This window comes from Tigriopus californicus, chromosome 3 (assembly GCF_007210705.1).
Source record: "Tigriopus californicus strain San Diego chromosome 3, Tcal_SD_v2.1, whole genome shotgun sequence".
Lineage (NCBI taxonomy): Eukaryota > Metazoa > Arthropoda > Copepoda > Harpacticoida > Harpacticidae > Tigriopus > Tigriopus californicus.
The window spans coordinates 3,132,085-3,155,225 of NC_081442.1; the positions used below are offsets into that span (position 1 = coordinate 3,132,085).

A 23,141-nucleotide genomic window follows, 5' to 3' on the forward strand; every position below is an offset into this window, starting at 1 on the left:
TTTCTCTCTCTCTTCAAGCAATCCAAGTTAGTTAAGGATGAATCGAAATGAGTGTTGGGCTGAGGATTTCGATTGTCTTTGAGGCAATGGTGTTGGTAATGCCTGTGCCTGGACAGTTATTGATGAAACTTGAGACTCCTTCAATCAATGTCAAACAGTGGCAACTGAATTAAAGCACCCTTTTGCCCAGGTTCTCGCAGCACTTTCCAAAACGAAACGAGGTCGCCATCGACATACTACATTTCAATAAGCTCCTACTGAATATGAAACCCAGATAAGTGATTACGTGATTCCCCCTTGGAAGACAATGAAATGCTGATTGGTCGATTGGAAATGCCTCGAAGAGGATTTTCGTTTTCAGAGCAAATCGATGCGATCAATCACGTAAGAATTTCAACGCACGTGCTATATTGAAAGGGCGAGAAGTTCATCTCAATCTCAGAAACTCAAAAGAACTCAGACACGACGGGTTTGAGCTATTGAACACTTGCGATGTAAGACATGAGACCAAGTGGGAAGAAACTTGGCGAAAGACTCGAAAGAAGAGCGTGGATGAAAAAAGTGTTCATAAAGTTTCTTAAGAAAAAAGATTGACCTATCTTGTCTGGCGAGAGGTGTCGTAAAAGCTGGGTCATTTTATGGCTCACGAAAGTGGAGAGTGGTGTTCTCTCCCTTAACAAGCGAGCCCGGACGAACCAACGAAGGAGGAAAGTCTCGTTGTCTGAAGTGCCTACCATCAGTTTTTCCATCGGATCCAGACCAAATCGACCCGTTCAAAATGGTAGGATACTTCTATTCGAATCCATTTTGGGAGTGGAACATTTCATAGGAACTGTTTTTATATGCCTTTTACTGATCGTGGAGCAGTACACTCCCAAGGAATGTAGAGGCCGGGTAGGAATTTTCGAGTTGTTCTCGGAGAGTGTCCAACGAAAGTTGTTCTAAGGATCTTGGCTCCCTTTCCAGAAGAAGTTAGGAGAAGATGGTTGGGCCAGAAATAACAACTTCTGGAAGCCACAAGCAAGCTAAAGAGCCTTTTCCATCCCAAGACGATGAGAAAGGACGCCGGGCTCTAGGGGGAGAGAGAGAGAAAAGTAAAGCAATATATATGGAGAGAGTATATATCTTGAAAGAAACATCCCACCATTATATCACACAAGCAAGAGATACTCTGCCACATTTCGCAGCTTCAAATATCAATTCTATTGATACCACGGGCACTGATGTTGAGTCGGCGACTTCAGTTGTCACTTGAATGGTGGCTGCAGTTCTTTAATGGAAGAAGAATGACTTTCATCCTCTGCCGTGAGGAAGTCGGGGGACTTTGGGCATTTCCTCATTTCTATGAAGTACGTGCGGGACGGGTTCCAACTTGAGTCATCCATAGGATCCGAAGGAGAACGAGAATGTCAGCTGCGTGGTTGGTTGGTTGGTTGGTGGGTGAGTGGCGATGGGTGAGTGGCGGTGGGTGGACTGCCTCTAGTAGAATGGAACGATGGAAACGACTGCATTGCTCACATTCGCCATTACTTCTATGCTGTATACCCCCATAGAATGAACAATCTTGTAGAAAGCGTGTGCAAAGATCTCACGAACTTGGTCTGTGACACGCATTCTTTGGGATGACTTTGATCAGATATGAGTTGGATGGATGTAGAGATGGAACTTTCCGTTCGAATCCAAGACCAAGGGACCGTTGCCCTTGGTTAGGGCCACTCCTGGCTTGATGACCCTGGGACATGTAAAATGTGGAAGATGCGATTGAATGGCCAAGAATGTTTGGCCATGTTGACAACCACTAGCTGTGAATAGTGATTGGTTGGCGGTGAAGCCCCCTAGATTACGCCAAATTAGGGAAGATTGATGGTCAAATCCCACCAGATCTACTTTCCAGATGATCCGACCAAGAACCAGTTTATCATTTACACGAATTCTCGTTGAAGAAATCAAGACATGCGGGAGAGAGTGCGTTTGAGGGGCGCCCGTTTTTTGCGAGAACTCGGGGGATTAAAGTGGTTAAATCCCAAATCCCCTGGACGGTCGTGAAGATACTCGGCCAAAAACTCCCGGGACCAAGTGGATTGTTATTCTTTCAAGGTGATTTAGCTGAACTAAATAAACCAAGACCCACAGATAAAATGGTGGTCGAATGGGTGGATAGACAGACTTTCCGAAAGTCTCAGCCCTTTTCGCAACTTTCCCGCAAGTCTCCTCTCCTTTTTTTCTGTTTCTCCTTCTTTCCAGTTTGAGAGCAAAAGCACTGAGTACTCCTGCTCGCGCCCGATCGAAACGCCTTTCCAGTTTCCATGTGCGCCGAAATGACGCCACCGCCGCTGCTACACTCGCACCCTCAGCGCAGCCGAATTCTGAAAAACCGGCCGAGGGTTTAGATGAAAAGGGAGCGCTCTGAGGTCTGCTCGTGAGCAATGCATCGCATCATGCTCTGTCCGCTCCAGAAACAGTTCGGCAACTTTTGGGAGCTTTAGAGCTCCACCGAGGATGGAGTGTGTGTGTAGGTATGTATGTATGTATATGCGTGTGTGTAGATAGGGCATGAGGAGACGAAAGTGTTTGAGCTGTCGCCAAGAGCTTGCTCGCCACTCGCCCGCCCAACTGAAGACATTCAGCTTCTCCGGTTTAGTTGATATTCAGGGCCCAAAGAAGGGAGCTCGATTGGATCTTGGTGTTAGAGTGAGGAGGGATTTTTTCCCTTTATTGACATTTCGGGAAGTGTGATTCCCATGTCCCCCTTAGTCTAAGAGGACTGACTACCAGAAAGACTATTGGAACATTTGGGTCTTGAAAAGAAGAATATCGGCTTATCGGCCAAAGTTGGAAGTTCCAAGAGTGAGGGCTGGAAAAAAGCCACGACAAACTGTATTGCTGCAATTCGGTAGTAGTCGGTCTTGTCGGTCTTGTTTGGATTGGCAAAGGAGCCCATGCTGATTTGCTAATTGATGCTGGTGAAAGAATCGTGACCGGGCAGAATCAGTGAAGTGTTTGGTCAAGAATACAACAATACTGATCAAGAAAAGTGCAGTTCTAGCCAGTGGCAATATCATTGAGTCCCTTTGGTATTCTCCTGAAACAAGAGCGTCAAAAAGTGAAACAAGATCCAAGATTTCATCCATGGTATACGATTTCTTTTGAAATGAGACTCTAAGGTAAGCCTTAATGACTGTGATTATGATTTCTTAACAATGTTCACACTGGCCTTGGTTCAGATATTCCACTTTGGATGTGTCATGATGAGCTAGTCCTCAAGATCGGATCGCTCTTATGTGATTGACAAATTAAAGGGAAAATTGACAGCTCCGTCCACACTGTCATCTCAAGCTTCAACACATCATCTCACGAGATGGATTCGAGTAGCTCCTTGAAAGGAAATTGGAGCCCACGGATTTCGTATTCATGGGCCTACATTGAACTTGAGACTACATAGGTGACCAAGTCCACTTCCACGTTGCCGCACGAACCAACACCGCAAAATATAGTCCGAGTTGCGCCAATAATTGGGTTTTTGGCGTGAACCAGTTTTTATTGGCCTGAGGAGAAACAGTCCGATGTTTTAACGGCTGGAAGGTTTCAATTTTCACCAACACCACAGCACGTGGAGGAGTCTCGTTGGTAGGTTGGAGATGCGTTGCTTCCTTCAGGATGGGCGCCATTCCGACAACCCAAGAAAGGTTTCCAACCACACCTAATAATGATAATAAGAATACTTCCAGTAATCCCTCGGGGAAGAACCTGTCAACCTTGTTCTGAAATCTCTGAAACTAGAAATGATGTTTCAAGCATTTATTTTTTTCATTTTGCATATGCCTTGAATTCTCATATTACGCCTGCAAGATTGAATGAAGGAAGCACAACCTTGATATCATTGGCAAGCGATGCGGACAAATAAATTAATATCTAATGGAGGAAGCTGATTCAGGCGTAAATGGAGAAAAACAGAGCTCTGGAATTTTCTTCCAAACTGGTCTCCAACTGACTCTTGAGAACAGCTTCATTCTCATTTTGAAGGGATAATAGCGACATGAAGTCTAAATCAGCTTCACCCTGCAGCTTAACAGCCATTGACATTGAAAATGCATTTTTCCTCCAGAACACTTGTTGAAAGGATCTTGTTAAAACACGAACACAAGAACGTATTCAGTTAACTACCCGTATTCTTCTTTGTCAAAAATACCTTCTATACCTTCTGTTTAAATCTAGGACCTCAATCTAATCAATTGTGAGTGAAAAATGAAGATGAGAACGCCTCGGTGATGACCGTCGGATCTAATCTGGTTATCAATTGATGATAAGGAAGTCACATCCATGGCATGAAAATACCCACATTACGTGGGGTGTGTGTGTGAATATCCATAATTTTTCCCCTTTGATTTGAAAGTGTTTTTATTGTCTCAGTAGGCATCCTTGAGGAATGGACTTGGCCAAACAAGGAGATAGTTGAGCCACGAGCTATGTACTGTAGGTACGTACGTATGTACGTAAGTTCAGTACAAAGTCACTTGGGCGTCTACTTGGGTGGTCGATGTGTTAGGATATGAACCTTAATGGAGGGAGGAAGAGAAACAAATGGGCAGAAATTAGGCGTTGTCTGTTTCCCCTCAATTTCGCTTGCTGACATATTCCCCTTTAGAATAGAGCTTGCCATTTAAAGAATCCCCACCAACGGTCAATCTTTTTCTTGGGGCAGGGAGGGTTATGTCTACCGAGCAGTGCACATGATGCTTCTGGGCAAGGTTGCTGCAAATGGATGTGGAAGGAAGGCCATTTCTGAAAGGGGTCATTTCAGGGTTGTTTGAATGGTTATAAAAGCGCTCCTTGCGACTGGTTGTGCCATATGCGCTTGATTACTTGAATGCTCCATCTAATATTAGGCCCCAGATGTTGGGTTCGTGTCATGATGAGTGGCTAATTTTTCAAGGTCCTTTGTACCAAAGCGAAAAATAAGCCTCATTAAGAAATCCCACAAATCTTGCTTAGAATGATCGCTCATGCTTGGGAGTTGGTTGCTAAAGAAAAGAGTTGAGAACAAATATGAATACAACATTGTTGGCCGGTCATAATCTTCACTTGGCAGAACACCCAAGAAGACACTCTTGGAATAGCGGCAATATTTTTTAATTACATCCATAACAAATGTAGTTGCTACCACTTGCAGAAGAATTCTCGTATTAATGAGTATGCATGAAAAGAAACTTCATTTGCATCTGCAAGAGCCCAGAACGTCCATTGGAATGAGGAAATGCATCTGGGTCTCTTGGAATGGCTTCACATGCATCAACGCCACGTTGGCGATCATCATGGATAGCCACACAATTCAACTTCTTTAACTCTTCTCAACTTCAAATCCAACCAGAAAAAAAACATTCTTCAACCCTTCAAAAACCGCAAATATTAACGTTCACCGTATTTCTAGAGAAAGGAGCATAGTTCCCTGCAAGTTGCAGCCAAGTGTACCTATACACACCATCATGAAAAGAAGGTTGATATTCATTTTAAACACAGCCGTTTCAAACTGAATGTTTGCTTCATTCGCGTTTGATGCCAACACCTGAATAAAACGATGTGGCCTAAATTAAACCCTCTTTAACATTGACTCCTCTAACCAAGTACTTTCCAACGACAGTGATTTCGAGGATGATCCGAAAATACTCTATTTCTTTCCCATGGAGAGAGTCTCCTGAACGGCGCTCTTGTTTCTTTATGTACATTCACATAACTCGGTTTCGTTCTTAGTTACACCTTAATTAGGACGACCAAGATATGAATTTAACTGCCACTGGATTGCTTCTCCAGTCGTTTGTGGCGAACTTCTTCAAGGTGGGTGTATGCTCAGTACAAAAAGGTGGTGAGTCGGCAGAATGCTCTTGAAATAGGCCATCATCGAAATTCATCTCATGTTGACTATGCCATATGTCTCGTTTTGAATTACCTCCACGACAACTGTGAACGACGACTTTATACCTCCTACTATTTCCACCTTTCTGGGTGCATTAGATGTTCACGCATCATAAATTTGACTTTTGGCGACACGAAATAAACGTCTGTCCTCTTGCGTTGACCTTCTTTGATGACTTCCCAAATTTGGATATCCAGACAACTGTAAAAACCTATGGATGGCTTGGAAATGCAACCGTCGGCATCGGCTCCACTAAACCCAAGATACGTAAGCTCTTCATCTCAAGCCAAGGGCCTCTGGAAAGAGGCCTCCTCCTGGATATCCGTGTCTAGAGCATAAACAAACGTACGAACTTTGGCGGCCTCGTTTCTAGCCAAGTCAGTGTACCCAACTTCATATAATAGAAGGAAATAGATATCGGTTGTACTCTGAACATTGTCCATCCTCCCGTCTTTGTCAAAGGATGGTTTTATTGGGGCTTGGGAGTGTTCTCGTTTTAGCACCTCTAACCATCGAACATTTTGTGTGTCCGCCTCTCGGTTGGTCTGCAGCTGTCCAGCACGTTCCAAGAATTCATCACGGATCGGGTTCTTTCCATTCGTTGGTAATCGTCTTCTTGATCCAGTTTGACTTTGTTGTCTCTTCGCTTGATTGGTTTGGCGATAAATGAAGACGCCCCGGTCTGTGGTTTCAACCATTAGAACTCTTACATAAGTGAGAGGCTGGGTAGGATCGTGCTCCAAATTATTGTTTGCATTCAGTCACGATTGAAAGTTGTCACCTTGTTAGACAATCTCGGATGGAACCCGATTGTCACGCCAAGCTAGAACGGATCTTTTATTGCTTGCAATTCAAAAGACTATCCTTTACTGTATACCTTCATGAAGTATCGCCTTTGAGTCGACATGAGTTATGATAAGACCGCCAACTTCAGTCGTCCGTCGTGAATGATCTAGCAATTCAGATCTAACACTACGTACTTGTACTACAGGGAAGAACCTTGAATTTATTTGCAAAATAAATGAGATATCCCGGTTTATGACTCACTTCCGATGAATTTGGATTTGTTTGCACTCCTCTCAACCCCTCCTCTGTCACTACCAAGTCTTCATTAACGATCGTCACCGGTGATTGTTGGGACAATATTCAGAAAAAAACTCCACACACTCTCGGACAAGTCATTGAATCTTCTATCCCTGAACCGTTCTACTAGTCTAGTAAGTGCTTCAGAGAAAATACTTGTTTACTCCCAAAAATCTTTCATCGCCATTCTCGAGAAAGGAGAGCATAATTTGTCAAAGAAAACGCCACAGTAACCGCAGTAACTACGGTATGTAATGCACTGCAATGTGAGTGAGTGTGTGATAGTGTGTGTGTGTGTGTGCGCAAGTGAATGGCGGTGAGGCTCTTCATATTTGGTCTTTCTGTCATCGAGTGGTCCCCATTGACGACACTTCTCACGCGATCCATTCAACAATCACTTTCATCATACAACATATTCGGGCTGTGTCCAAAACCCCCTGAAATTGGATAGACAACGACGTTATATTACCTCGGAGATAGATATCCATATTAGAGCAGACTCCGAGGAATTGAAATGAACTACTCAATAACTACCTGCCAAAGTATTATCTTTCCACGTTGAACAGGACTTACCACTTTGTTAGTGTGCCGCTGCCAAGATTGCTTGTAAGAAAGAATCTTGAGAAGCGAGTTTGTGGCTGCCTTATTCACTAGCTGGAGCCTTTGTTGCATGATCGTTAATAGCAAAAAAATGCATGGATCAGTATCTCCACAGCTGGCACAAATGTAGCTAGGAATTTCAAAAACTTATTCCGTCTCTCAAGTCAGGCCTTTGGTGGGCATTGCAACGAGTGCTATCGTTGCGGTAGCACCATTTTGTGATAAATTTGGGTCAAGTTTCGGACTGATCCTTTCTTGTGATAACTTCACTCGAAAATGAAAGATGAATTCTCAGAAACAGTTGCCAATAGTGCAACAAGTTATGAGTGCATTGGGAGATGCATTTTTCCCTCTCGACATGCAATTTCTTTTGATCTTTAGGTCCCAAGATCACTCCTATATCAGGGAATAGTCCAGTACACCCATCACCCACTCATCGCAAATCCACACCAAAGGAAAAAAATGGACACACGCAGAGTGAGTCAGAGGAGAAATGACCGTCTTGTCCGTCCAAATCCCTTCGTTTCCTGACTCCTCCGAAAGTCCATTATTGTCGACTACCACATATGTATTCCTAGTACGTACGAGTAGGGACGTCGTTTGACGCACAGGACATTTGCTTGTGGACTACTGAATAGCTTGTGCCCGGATCCCATCGGTCCGATTGGATCAGCTCAATAAAGGCGCTTTGAACTCGATCATCATCCAGAGATAAAGTGATCCGTGACTCGATCCCTGGAGCGTTCATTGTCGCGTTCCTGTGGAGGTCCTCCGTACATACAGTACGTATATTGATGGGGCAAGCAGTGAAAGCGAGAACCCGGGCTGTATTTATGCGCAACATATGGTGCGCATCTCTCGGCGTGTCATTTCATGAAAAGAGTCCCTTTTGGGCGACATATCTTTCTACTTCCACTTCCATCCATCCACAACACATTTGTTCACGGTCACTTTTTTGTGAGGAAGGAAATATTTCGTCTTTTGTCACATGTTCTGCTTTGAATAAGTTATTAGCCAATCCAAGGGACGATGAGTGGCGCAAGATCTAATCCGTGTCTAATCTATGACATGAATGTTCATATCCACCGAAAAATTGGTTGTTACTGAACGATGATGCGGCTCAAAGAGACCTGAAGGCCAAGAGCCACCGCCAGATCTGGGATAATGGGCAAGTTGTAAAACGTGTCGGCATTTGGATGATTCCACTGAATTTGGAAATTGGAAGGGGCACCCCTTGAGAGCGAGGCGGAAGAAGAAGAAGATGAACATATCTGTTTGCTAACTGTTCCTAATCAATGGTTCGGTGAGGGCGAAAAGTGAGAGTGAGCACTGTGTTCCTGAATCATGGTGATTCTCATTTGTGACTGAGCGAAGAGCGGAGCACTCTCTACTACGTATGTCCATAGACTACTGCGTAGACTACGTAGACCAAGTTCGGAGTCATTCCCAGAGTGTGTGTGTGTGTGCGATTTAATGAAGGAAAACTTGACGCCGAATCATTGAAATTGGAGCAATTCTCCAACGAGACGAAGATCATCATCAACTAAATGGATGCTTCGAAAATATATAAAGTACATCCATGCCTAGCATCATAACGTTGCCACGACATGACTTGGGCTCCACACACAAAAAAGGAATCACTTGATGACAACATCACGCTACCAAATCTCAATGGTGTCATTAAAACGTTGTGGCTGATTTACGGCCAATACGACGTGTTGTAACCATCATAAAAAGTTCTGATGTGTCTGTGTGTGTGTGTGTGTTTGTATATCATTCGTGTTCATACCAAATGGCATCGTTTGGTGCTATTCAAGCCCGAGTCACTCCGGGAACCCTTCGTGTTCAAATCAAGGGTGTGGGGTGAAATTTGAAAGGTGTAGTTTGCCTTTCGCCAACACCTGGTGTCTCTCCCAGGACTCAGGAATTACAAGACCCACTTGGCTTTGTATTTGATTGTAACGTGGTCCATGAGCTCGAACGAACCCACCAACTTTTTTTGACATGCAGGGGTGCGCATTTGCTTGGCGTCAATTCACTTTGCATGTTTGTGATCAGGATATCCGATGGCGGATCAAGTTTTGTTTCAGATCAGAATAAGTGCACCGTGAGTGGATGGTGATAATTGTGATGGTTTATTTGGCAAAACTCTCAGACCTTCAGATCGCTTAATTGAGCCATCTTGGCAGAGCACAACTTTACAAATTGCAAGATGTCGAGGATTGGTCGGTCTTTCGTTAACTTGTTTTCCCGAAGTTGACCATCCGACCTCCAAATTCTGAGGCTTGTCGACCCTGTTCTGTATGTAGTACATGCTTTGGTGAAAATGATAATTTGTGAGGTCCAATAATGTTTATAATTAGGAGAACAGATTCAGTTGTCGCTTGTTGCTCTAGGATGCACTGATTTGATTTCGCTCCTCGCTTGGAACGGTTTTTATATTGCTTCATTTAAGACTTTTAACCATGCAAACGTTTTGTTGCCAAACCATGATTACAACCTATTTTGATTCACCTTCGGGTTCAGATTGTTAGAGATCCTTGAATTAGGTAGATGAATCAGAAGCTGGGCGTTTAGTTGGTGCCCACGTGGTTCAAGATAAATAAATCGATAGAAAACTCTGTTCAATACTATTCACAACGTTGATAGCGTTTGAGCACACATCAAATGCGCGGACATTCATGCTGAGTGATCAATGATCGGAAGTTTTGATCAATTAGATAAGGTCTTCTAGAGATAGATTCACGTACTAAAGGTACGTATCCACGTTCATTGATTCTTATCGAGCCAGATTCAATCTTGGGGTCTTGAGTTTAATTGCCTCACCAAATTTGCGGCGAAAAGACCAATGAAGTTTTCGGGTGAATGGTAAAGCGATTGGGATTATCAACAGGGTGATATTAGAGTATTCATTCCCGATGAAGGAAATAATCAGTTTTAGTATTAATAGAAATGAAATGTGTCGCTGTTTGTGGCCTCTGTTTGATTTATTCCGAGTGCTGTTTGTTCGCGCAGTCATGGCTTGGCAGCGATATTACTGAGAACATGAATAAATGTTACATTATAATTAGGAACAGGGGGAATTTGAGGATGGGGGATATTATTTTCCTTTAGAATCTCCAATGCTTCATATGACAATGCACAAAGGTATTTTCAAAATGGATTTAAATCAAGCCAATTTGATTTTGAGTGATTGATCACAAAAGGGTATTTTTGCAACTTGAACGCAAAATTCTCAAGTCTCCTTTTATCGTGCCGACATCTATCTGTACAATATATAGAATAAAAGGAGAGCTGAATTATTTTGCTGCACGTATGCATGAACAGATCCTCAAGGGCCTTTGAAACACTCGTGTGGCATGTTGAAGGATTTCAAGCTTGTCTATTGTTGAGCATTTCCTTGCATACGTTTGTTTTCTTACCCGGAAGAAAGGACATCTAGATTGCTGCACACGGTCTGATTGGATCCACCAATCTCCCAAAAGGAATATACGTACTGTGTATGCCCCATTTGAGCTGAGACTCAATTCGTGGACAGGCGTGATTTTAGAGTGCCAGAAAATAGCACCATCTCAGCATGGTCTAAAGCTTCATTTTTGTTTCATGAACTGTCAGACAGGGCTGCTCAAGAGAGGAACACGAGGAATTTTCAAACGAGGAAGCACAGAAGTGTGAGGGTCAACGATTGTATTTCCCTTTGATTGTTTTGTCAACCGGTGCCAAGGTCATCTCGGAACCCTTCAAATTTGACTTGCTTCTTGATAGGAAAATAATGATTGAACATTTGTAGAATCTGTTACGTCTCATCCTGCCAAAATTTGAGATCGTTCGAACCCCAAGGTTAAAAAAAATGTCAAGACAACTTCCCAAGTTCGACACTTCCGAGGAGTGTTCTTGCGTTGAGGAATTCATCAGGATTGTTTGTAACTACATATCTTTACTTTGACTGCTCCTCATCCATTCATCCATTGGTAACTTTTCAGTCAAATGTCCGATGCTCTGGCAATCTGCCTGGTCTTCTTTAAAGCATGACGAAATATTTTGACCAAACAGCACCAGAAAGCTCTTTTTTTTGCGGCCTAGTTTCCTCTGAAGACATCATCGAACGACTCCTCGTGAGGCCAGACTTAAAGGGTGAAAATCGGATTTTCTTAGCTCTGTAGTTGCGTGAAATTCCAACCCACATCTGTCTTTGATTCATAAGAGTCTTAGAAGCAAGACTAACGCCCTCTTTATTTGTTGTTTCATCATTTTGGTGGATGTTCATACAAGAATGTACGTACGAAGAGCGCCAAGCCAGAAAGCAGAGCGTCGTTGGTTGGTTGTTCTTTGTAATTAAACTGTCCAAGCGTTTCCAATGGTTCAACACTTGAACCCATGGTCATGATTTCTTCAAAGCCGTGACTCGTAAATGCATTCCTCGATTCATGGGGTGTGAACTATTAACAGCTAAACCACACAACTTCGGTGGTTCCTCCTCCTATTCTGTCTTTTTCATGTCTCCAATGAGTCGTTTTGACGTGTTTTCCACGTATTTGGCCTTCCAGCATTGTTACAACAACAGAAGAATGAACCACGACTCGATCCTTGGCACTTGCCGAAACAAATTTATGCAAAACAATATACGCAAAGCTGACCCTTCGGACCATGTCGTCCTTGGTAATGGTTCTCTCACTATTTTAATTCTCATCTGTCACAGGGAAAATCCATAAAAATAATGATGACCATCATTCATACAACGAACACTTAGGAACTGCACGTCCTGCCAATCAACTCCGTGGAGGACAATAACCCTGGACAGGGCACAAAGTGTTTCTCAGGTGCTCGTACCTGCCTCGATCATCAAGCCAATCTGCGTGTATTCATGTTCCCAAATTGGCAAACTCATGTACACATTTGGGCAATTCATAGTCACCGTCCATGTAGGTCGAGTTATCCTCCTGGCTCGATTATTCAGGCCACCTCACATTCGGTTTCAAGTAGAATTTGTCCCTGAGAGCAAAATTCTCCTCATTTTTTCCTGACCTCCAGGCTTCGAGATCTATCCATCTGAATGTGTGTGTGTGTGCGTGTGATGGTGGGTTCTTGGTGGGGGAATTGCTGTACAGCGTACACCTCATGTACAAATGTCGAGCTTCTCTCGTTGGTTTTGGTTTCGAAGACTTCCACTGACAAGAACATCATCTCGGGATGTGTACTTATGGTTAGAAAAAGACACTTGATGGGTGACGTCTAGAGGCAATCGATGAGCATGGTTATCAGATCATCATGAGCCACGCATTGCCAAAGCTTTGCCCCATCCCATAACCAATAAAGCATCCATCACTTGTTCAATTTCAAATAATCTGACCATAAACTATGATAAATGAATGCAAAGTAAGTTATAGGAGGCTCATGAATGGACTTTCAAGCTCATCTTTAGATTGCCATGTCGAGAGTATGTTCAAGATATGTTTTGGCGATTGTTATAGGGAGGAAAGCGAACAAGTCATAAGCAAATCACGGGACTTGTTCCGGCAGATTTATTAGAATGTTGGCTTGGCCAATGAAATTTACTCGGATGAGTGGTTGACATGGGATGTGTCTCTGGAAAAGTAGATTCTCATCTTTTTTTGCACAAACGATTATTCTGGCTAATAAAGGACCAAAACTATTTCAAAATGTGTCTGGATTCAAAATCTTAAATCCCCTCTTAGCGCATACAATTTCAGACAAAGTAGATTATAATATTTGCCTACTGTACCTATTGTGCATTTTAACAATCTCACTTTCAATGAAACGTGTCCAAGATGTAAGTGAATTATGAATTTGTAACTGGTGCCAAGAAACAATTTGTTTTGACTTTGTAGCTAATCTTCAGAGGAAAGATCAAACAACTATTACGATTGATCGGTCGGAATACTTTTTTGCTAGCCTTTCCCTACTTGCTGTTTGCTACCCATCCATGCCAATTGGGGCTTATTTACGCTTTGTTATAGATCGGAAGAGCCACTAAATCGGGAATTCGCCAAGCGCGCTCTTCCGATCTGATCGGTCGGAATACTTTTTTGCTAGCCTTTCCCTACTTGCTGTTTGCTACCCATCCATGCCAATTGGGGCTTATTTACGCTTTGTTATTGCGAGAATGGGCCACTAAATCGGGAATTCGCCAAGCGCGCTTTGAACCCATTGTGTTAGTAAGTCCATAAATTTACCGCGGGTCAAGTTGCTTCTGATAGGTAATTGGCATTGCATCTAATGAAAAAGACTCTTGCGATCACAATTCAAGGGGGAATGAGATGAGATTTAGTGCGTTCCTTCGTCCAAGTGTGCAGTTTCTTGCCCTTTCAACACTTGAAATTAATGGGCCCGCCACCTCGCTTTTATAACTGGGAAGATGACATGAATGGTAAGTGCCACTGGTAATCCATATGCAAGGTCAGTCTCGTTTCTTCATCCCTCTTAAGAGATTCAGAGAAACCATTCAACAAAGGTCTTACATCTCGAACGAGGACGTTGTGAGGCCAAGGAGAATCCTTTGATACCAGATTCAAAGCAGGAGAAGAGCCTTTTCATCCGGCTTTATTCGACATATCGATTTTCGTTTCTGGCCTCGGCCAATCCCGCAGAGCTCCTCGTGATCTGGATCGGAAATCCCAAGGACGCTTTAGTTCATAATCACACCACTGTGAGTCATGGCGCTGGGATTAGTTGCATCTCCTTTTGTGCGTTCTTCCACAACCACAACCTTTGGCGAGGCAGCTTTGGAGGAATCACTGGACGCGTGTTGGTTAAATCGTGGATTTGGGGAACGGGAGCGCCTCTTCCATTAAGAAACGAAAACAAGGTGGTAATTTCAGATGATCGTAAACTCAGTCAGTCTCCAGGCCATCTTGGGAGGTAAATTGGCAATAACGCCCATGCCAAGAAAATGCTTCCTGTACAAGCACTTTGCGGTTGGCGTGTGTGCGCGTTTCTGTTTTATCTTGTTCTCTGGATTCCTTCCCCTCCTTGAAGTCTACGTAGATATTGAACACAGATTGCCAGATGGATGGCATAGTATCCAAACATGATTATGGGAAGCTCATCGAGCTAACAATGTGTCAAACCAAGCAGAAGTCCTTCTCCCGCTCTAATCAATTTTGACCATGATCAAGCATTTACGACTAATCAAGCATGACTGGTTGGCAAAATCTCGAGTCATAACATTGCCTCAGAGCAGTAAGAGCTTTGATTTAGGAACCACTATTTGACCGGCCTTCCACCCTCAAAGAGAGGGTGACATCTTGGGAAGAAACCTTTCGTCATGGCCAAGAAATTGAATAGACTTGCCCTTTATGATTTCAAGAGACTTGGAGGGCTTGATTGAAGTGCGAAATATTCACTAAGGAGCCCTTCAAACGAGGAGGAAATGTACTCTTTGTATTCAGCAAAGAGCTTACATTCATCCGATTTGGGAAAAGAAAAGGGGACAGCAGACGGACGAGTTGAATGGGTTCAAGGAGACGGAGAAAACCAACTTGGTCACCACTACTATGGGCAGGTCTAGTTTTGGGTATCATGCGGTGTAATTTTTCATTACAGCTCACTGATTGTGCCAGTGAAGCCAATTTAAGATGCATATTAATTATATGTGATTATCGTCTTGAATGAAACCAACCAACCTCCGGAGCTTGAGGCTCAGATGAGTTGTCTTCACAGATGCAAAACCACCCTAGATTTGTGCCTTTTGATTTTGGGGAGTTCTTTACAAACCGGATCTGAATAGAATTGGTCCAAGTTGATTTCGTCTCTTCAAGATTCCTGATTGAACGAGCCAAAGTCCATCTATGCTTGCTCCATCTCGGTGGGTCAATTACATTGAGCATGGCTCTTTGCTCCTTGCTCTTTGCTCTTTGCCTAATCCTTGAGAGTCTGAGTTGAAACTCCATACCGAATTAATGACCGTCATTTCTTTTGAAATTTTCATTTTATTTATGACTCGCTGCCTTCATTGAGTCCCGTCCCACCTTTACACTTGTTCATGAGGATGTGTTCTTGAGATGGAACAAAGCTTAGACAAAGATGAATAACGATCCACAAAAAGCCTGCAGTTGTGCCCTCTTAATCCGTCTAAAGTTCAACTCCTGTACATTCATTGCGTTTCAACAACAACAACGACTTTGACCTACTTGGATGGAGTCAAATGTTTTACTCATTGGTTCACTTGACTGGTATTCGGTATTCAAAGACAGAAATTTATGGCAGGAATTTCTTGGCACACATGTGAGGTCATAAAAAGAACTGAAAGGACGCCTTCGAGGAGCGATCTTGTCACCAGGAAAAAATATCGCCTTTATTGCCATCGATATCAATTTGATTCAGTAGGCGAGAAACCTTACGAGAATCAATTGCATCGAAATTTGAGAACTCTCTTTGAGGACGATGTTTTTGAGTTGCTTTGGTCTTTCAAGGGCATACATTGGTACGTAAATAGTGCCTGAAATCAGTTCCCCAAAAATGCTCGTAGTGGGACTGAATAAGAAAAATACATTCTTTCCTAAATAAGGTGTAATACATAGGTAGCTTAAAATAACCTGTATTGTCACAATCTACTGAAAACCTTTTCCTAAGATGTACACTTACCCTAATCATCACATTTTCGTCACGTCAAAGTCTTGACTCAGAAAAGGGCACATTTTTTTGTTTCGACGTTTAGTTACTTGATGAGTTTTGTTTCAAGTACCGTCATCAGTTCCAAACAATACAATGTACGCGTAATTTTAGATTAGAAAAGTAAGAAAAACATCACTCTCGAGGCTCAAAGACTTATTAACTGGAACGAATTTGACTTTTTGCGTTCGGTTCAATGCAATTAGTGTCAGAATCTAGAAGATAAAAAAAGATTGTTTGACTTATCTATTTTTCCCAAATGAACGGCAGTGTCAAGTGCATGGAGTTTGTTTGTACTTCGCAGTAAACCTTCAAAATGGGATGTTTCTCGGTTTGATTGAAACAGTAATTACTTCATCAAGATTTATCATCCCCTCCTGTATCGTGACTCTCAAGCACTTGAGCAGGAAGCATCCGACTCGAAACATTTTTCATGAAGCAATTTATTTGGGCTTTAGCTTTTCTCCTTCTTCTGAAAAGCGCTCGCGTGTTCTCGCTAAAGTGAAGTCAAGTTCAAACCCGACGAGAATTGCGTGACCCTTACACTGCAGAATAGGTGGGTGAGGTTGGCGAAGTGGCAACAGCATAGACTAGAGAAGGTTGTAATTCCAATTTCATGTTCCTGGCCTGCTTTCGTGCTCCCTCGTAATATGTCTGTATTGGTTTCCTCCTGGGTTTGATTGATCTTTTTGGGACATCAGTGGTCTTTGATGACGGTCAATTAAGCCAAGTATTGACGTTGAGCAGATAAACTGTTGGTGTTCGTTTTTTTTTTTGTAATGGATGGGTTTGTAATTGGTGTAGATCTAATTGGCCGCTCAACTGTGTGTGCAGATGTTATGATAATTTCCTTCTCATCATTTCTCATTAACGCAAAGTATACCATGTTTTTAGTGTTCATAGAAATTTAAAAACGTGAAAGACAATTACCAACGAATTAAGTATCCCCTTTAATCTCAGATCTGGCAGTAAAGATTGATTAATTTAGTGTACAACAAAGTCGAAAGTTTAACAATAATCGATCTTTTACGACACCTCAGTCATTTGATTATGTAAGAATATACTTAAGCACTCGACTGTAAATACGATTAGTCAAGGGTACCTCTAACAGGAGGATTGGACATGACATTTGGCGAAGCAAGCTGTCGAAGCGGGGCCATTTAATGTTGACAATATTTTAAACCGCGATGAATTTTTATAGCTATGTTATGAATTAATATTTACAATAAAAAATGTTTTTTTTGGTTTTATTTCTCAGTTATTTTTGATGAAGTTTCTGATTCATATAATGAAAGATCTGTAGATTGACTTCAGATAATTACGAATGTAATTACAATGTAAAACAAATATGCGTTTATGATTGGCAATACAGTTCTCACTGTATTTATGAAAGCATCCACCAATGAGCCTTGACAACAAGTATGAGCCTCCAAGCTCTATCCGTGTCCTCTCCTCTATGTGGTTTAATGTCTCTTTCACTTAATCACGGACTTCTAGATATATGGACTTACAATGGGAGAGAAAATGTTGCATCGCTTGAAGGATTCACTCCATGCAAATTAGCGTTAAATATGACAGAATCATCTGACCAAATGAATTAACTTGGCAACATTTGGGCCCTAAATCAGTCTGCAGAAACCGAGGAGAACGGGAAATTGAAACATCAGATTAACTAAATCTTCGGTTTCCTCTCAATCAGCTACTTAAGCTTTTTTACTCGATATTACTTTCAAACGAACCACTTTTCCACTAAATGCTACAAAAGTGACTTGTCTTTAGTAGGAGTGATCTAAACTTCTTATCTTATGATAAGATCACATATTATTACATTTCGTGAAAATGGCCACAAGTTGTTTTGACCCGAAGCAGCCGATTTGTCGGGAAACCCGTTCACAGTCCATGTTTCTACATGTCCGTGAATTAGTATACTTTTCATTGCAATATCAATTCTATGGTTCTTATACTGCACGTAAGTCTCTCATTTTTTATTGCTGAGCTGTGCATTGACCCAAGGACATGAGGATCATCAAGGATTGACCCACATTCGAGGGCTCCTGGCTAAGCTTTCCAATATAGAAATCGGAAAGGGGGGAATCAATTTTAGAGCATTTCAGCAATATTTTCTACCGAAACAAAGAGTTAACGAAAGGAGTGAGGGGGAAAATGCAGAAGTGAGTGTGCATGTAAATATTCTTCTTGGAAAAAAAGAGGCATTTTTGTTCAAAAGCGAAAGCGAAAAATGGTTATTTGCCACCAAGTTATCAATTCTAATCAATGATATCAAATTGCTGCCAAACTTCTCCGAAGTTCAATCGTTCCATGTGGGTATATACAGTACGTACGCAAGGAGTGGATCAGACTTTGGTCTATAAACACCTGGGTGCTAAAGAATTGTGGAAAAGGACTCGACGCCCTACGATAAATTTCATCTTGACTTACGCACGCTATAGAGGGATATTTAGCCTCATCATGTTAAGAAGCCCACCCGTGAAGGTGGGCCTACTTGGTAATTTTCTCAAGGGTGGGAGGTGCACCAGCGCATGTGTTCAACTCTTCGTCCGTAGCACTCACTTTAATCATGTTTTGCGTCAACCAAATGAGCACTTTCTAGAGCCAAGTCAAGCAATGTCTAATCTAATGATAAGTCTTGAGGGGAGCATTGAACACTGTGCGCACCATTTCGCACGATGTGCTTGCACCATAGCTTCTTCTCCTTGTGGCTGGTTTGCCCTGTCCGTTTGAGAACTATTTCAGAGCTAATCAATCAAAATTGGTCTTGGCCAACCAACCCTGCCAATCATGACCAATCGACGAATTTTCTTCACCCTTTGAAATGGACGGTTAGGAATGGTACTAACACCGCTCATGCACTCGGGTACTTGGTTGGAGGCCAGTTTTTGTTGAACTTATTTGGACATCTTAATCATGGGACCTGTTCGTTAACAAAGTAGCCAGTGGATGGATTCTTTCCCTCGGTAGGATTTTAATTGAAATTATTCTCAGTTTGGCAAGTCAGGAATACGTAGTATATATATATAGTAGTCTTGGGAGAGAGACGGGTTATGTAGCAGTCACACGGATTGAATCTCCTGTGGCAGTTCATTCTCTACATTGTTCTCATTGTTAGAGGGCTTCTTGTTCTTCTTGGAGTAGAAAAATTCCCGATACAGAGATACCACAGCCACCAACATATACAGTGGAATAACATCTGAAAAAGCACCGAGAATGCAAATCCTTAGCTCCATGTACTTTATAGCATCACTCAATCATTACGCAGTTAACTGACAAGGGTATTTCTATGAACAAACCCCGGCTTCAGATCCAAGCGCAAAGTGGACTAATTGACGTTTAAGGCTTACCAATTAATAATCCAAGTAAACTGATCCACCAGAAGTAGGCCACCACACTAACCAAAATGAAGGAGACTCGGATGATGAAAGACATCAGGTACAAAAGGAAGTAGATTCGCATGAGAGACCCCTTCCTCTTTCGCACACCCGTGGCCAGGAGGATGCTGATGAAACCATGGATACTTAGGGAGATGAAGATGACAATAAACACTTGTTTGGCGTACTCATCGTCTTTCACTTGGTCAAAGAACACGGCACATACCACCACTCCAGCCAAAGAGACGAGAAAACTCACCCAAGCCCAGATGTAAACACCGATGCGTAAGTCCACGCAAAAGCAACATTTATCCAGGAGTAAAATCATTTTGGCAATGATTAGCCGATTGGTGAACACTATTGCAAGACTCGCGTGATCTCAGAGAGCAATAAAACGAACCTGCTGATAAGAGAAAAAAAGACCATAGAGGGATTATGCCTGATTTGTGAGCACTACTTAATTGCGACAAAACAGTTGTAATTAGGGATACTTGCTCGGAATTGATTTATGATTTCGTCGCCAAGCCCCCAGAAATACCAGTGCTATCTTGTCGAGCATAAAACTTGAGGAATTTGTTGAGAAAAATGATCCTGAAATTGCTTGAGCCAAAAATCAGCTGGGGACGGTGAAAGCCAGCAGCCAGATATGGCAGACTTTGAAAGCCATTTGGCAGAAACAAATGGGATTCTGAATGGAAGAAAAATCCAGACCATTTTACCAATACCTCCTTACTCCAGCCCGTGTCTTGAAATATTTAGTATATTTCGTATTTTTCTTTATCATACAAAAATCTAAGGGAGGACATTTTTTTATCGTATTTAAGAGCGCAGGAATGCATTCATTTCCTATCCCCTGTATGACCGTAATATGAATTCAGTTATCCTTAATTGATTGCCGTCTGAAGTTAATACGCCATTCCGGAAGGAAAAGGTTAACAAAGTTATTGGGATGGCCGGCAGTTTGCTGTTATCACGTACACAGTAGGTCTATTTTTAACCTACTCATGTGGTGCTTCCATGCTCGTCTGATAGCTTGGAAACAAAATGGTCCATTTGGTTATCCTTCCCTGACTCTATTTGTTCCCAAGTATAGCAAATACAACAACAGGCATGGAGAAAATCCAAGCATGCTTTGGACGTATTATTATTACCCTGACCTTCAGTCTCAAATCCTGTTATGCTTTTCGTTCGCCCTTCCTTCCTTTGTAATGAAATACTTTGTGGGCACCCCTTTTTCCGAAGGATCTCGTGGCAATGTAGGTAGAGTGTGTGTTACAAGGCTAATCTCTTGATTGTGTTAGTCTTTATGCATGCATCTTAATGGGTAGGAATGGACCCGTTTTTGGCGGACTTACAAGGAAACAACGTGCTTCTTCTAGCTCGAAAGTCCCTTAATTCATGAATAATCCATATCTCCAGGCTAAACCACTCATCAAAAGCCCACGCTCACTCGCTCTCTCGCTCTCTCACTCTCTCACTCACTCTCTCCGTGACTTTAATGCAGCCTACTTTTATGGGCCATGTTTAGTAAATAGAGAATCTTATTGCGGAACAAGTGAACACGAAGGGGATGCCCTCGGGCTTGTGGGATGGGCGAATTCCTGTGTTGTCTAGGCTCTAATTGCCGCCATTGTCTTGAGGAGTGTGCAAAAGCCATTTCAAGACGTCAAAGAGGCCGAGTGTGGAGTATTTAGTAGTATGGTTCAGCAATAATGAATTGAGATACCAAGACTTTAGTAAATATTCAATTCCTCTGTCTGCTTGTTTCAGGTACGTGAATGGATGTTCGTCTCGGGGAGTGAGATATGATTAATGGCACTGTTAAGCATTATTTATAATCCCAGATATCAGGCCTTAATTGATGTCTGTCTGTGGCTGGATCATACCCAAACGTACTCATCAAGAAGCAGAGTTCGACGTTTTGCTGGCCCTGAGTACAATCACTCACTGGTACTAAGTGAAAAGCCAAAAAGAGCGCTTTTTGTGTAATCACATTATGACCATGACCACGACGGTGGTGTCCAAGGAAGGTATTTCGGAGTAAATTATGCAAATTTGACGGGCAGAAAAATCTCAAATGATGATGTACTCCATTGTTGCTGGACAGGAGGTCCGAAAAGAAGCATTGGGCATTGAGCAAGACGAGGACAGGCAAATCAAGCTCATTAACGATAAAACACTTGACCACCTTGCCTCTCATGTCTCTTTGCCATCCTGAACCCAGTTTTTTAAAGCCAAAGAGTGAATCTTAGGTCAAGAAAAGATCCAACTTGTGTGGTATACTACGACCTTTTCTCGATCTAGGATTCATTCATTGGTCTTAAAAAAATTGGGCTCTGGTGTGCCCATCTCAAAAGTAGACTCCTTCAATCTTTGGCCAGAACAGTTCATTCGGCAGATTAAAATCTAGAATCGAGTGGCTTGTGCCCTAGTTAGAAAATCTTCACCCATAGGGTAGCTGTGCTGAAAAGCTTGGCTAGGTCTGACTCACAGTCGACCGCTTCATGAGAGGAACCCATTGGTTTCTGGGCATTTCCTGGCCGTGAAAATGAAGAAACAAAATGGAAATTGGTCCAGACGTGAGAGCTTTGAACCTGTTTTATTTTATATTGGACGCCATAAAATACGGCAGAGGAGGCAAAACCATGCAAGGCCTTTCAACGGGAGTGGTCGCAGAAATGGACCTTAAGCAAGGACAACTGAAGGCCAGGACGGGTTCTTTTTGGATTTGGTTCAAGTCGGGTATGGCATTTGACAAACGACCCGATCCTTCACTCTCGATGGGACGCTTTATCCTCAAAACCGATCATCAAGTCACACAGTGTATCTTGTCGAAGAAGAAGATCGAAAAGTTACTCTAGGTCCAACATATCGACTGGAGGAGGATTTCCCTTCTGAGAAAGCTCAAAACCAGGCCAATGTAGCCTCCAAAGGTCCAATACAAACCAGCCACACTGGTGTAAAGAAAACCCAAAACTAAGGGTAACTTGGGGGGAAAAAAACAGTCACGTGTCGCACACATAATCCCAAACATTTAAGGTTTGATTGCAAGAATTTCTTCCAAAAGTTCGTGTGTGTGGTTGGTAGTATTTCGGGCCACTGCAGGGTATTGCGGAAGGCCCTGCTTGGTGATGTGGTTTTTGTTCCACTTTGGTCCTTGAAGACCGTTCCAGTTGGTTTGTTCCCCGACCCAACTTCCTTCGTAGACCTCATCGTAAAGCGTGGTATTAACCACGCACCCACAATCTTGGTCCATGAAGCCCATGTTCGAGCTCCATTATTAGACGTTTTAACAACTAGGATAAGGATTGGTTGCCACCATGGCTTTGCAGTTGGCTTGGCAGAAGTATTAATATTGCAATGTGGTCACATAACTTGAATGGAAGATTCCGATTACTGAGGCGGGATGTTATTCCTTGACCTTGAGACAAAAGATTGATGGTCCTCCCTCGATTAATTCGATGGCGTGGATGAGAGCAATTGGAAAATGGATGCGTTTTGCAATCGATTTTCCCAAAGACATTCGTTTG

The 23,141-nt window shown here is 42.5% G+C and overlaps 2 protein-coding genes across 2 annotated transcripts in view; one reads left to right on the forward strand and one right to left on the reverse strand.

Moving 5' to 3' along the window:
• Positions 1-2,595: 2,595 nt before the first annotated feature.
• The window catches only part of LOC131877469 (uncharacterized), a gene marked incomplete in the record, with an annotated part of 67,702 nt that continues 47,156 nt past the window's right edge, over positions 2,596-23,141 (forward strand). The window contains 1 exon segment of the mRNA XM_059223147.1: positions 2,596-3,164.
• Positions 19,185-23,141, reverse strand: part of LOC131877477 (uncharacterized) — a gene marked incomplete in the record, with an annotated part of 7,432 nt that continues 3,475 nt past the window's right edge. The window contains 2 exon segments of the mRNA XM_059223157.1: positions 19,185-19,433; positions 19,585-20,009. Of these exon segments, the coding sequence (XP_059079140.1) occupies positions 19,297-19,433; positions 19,585-19,939 (492 nt within the window).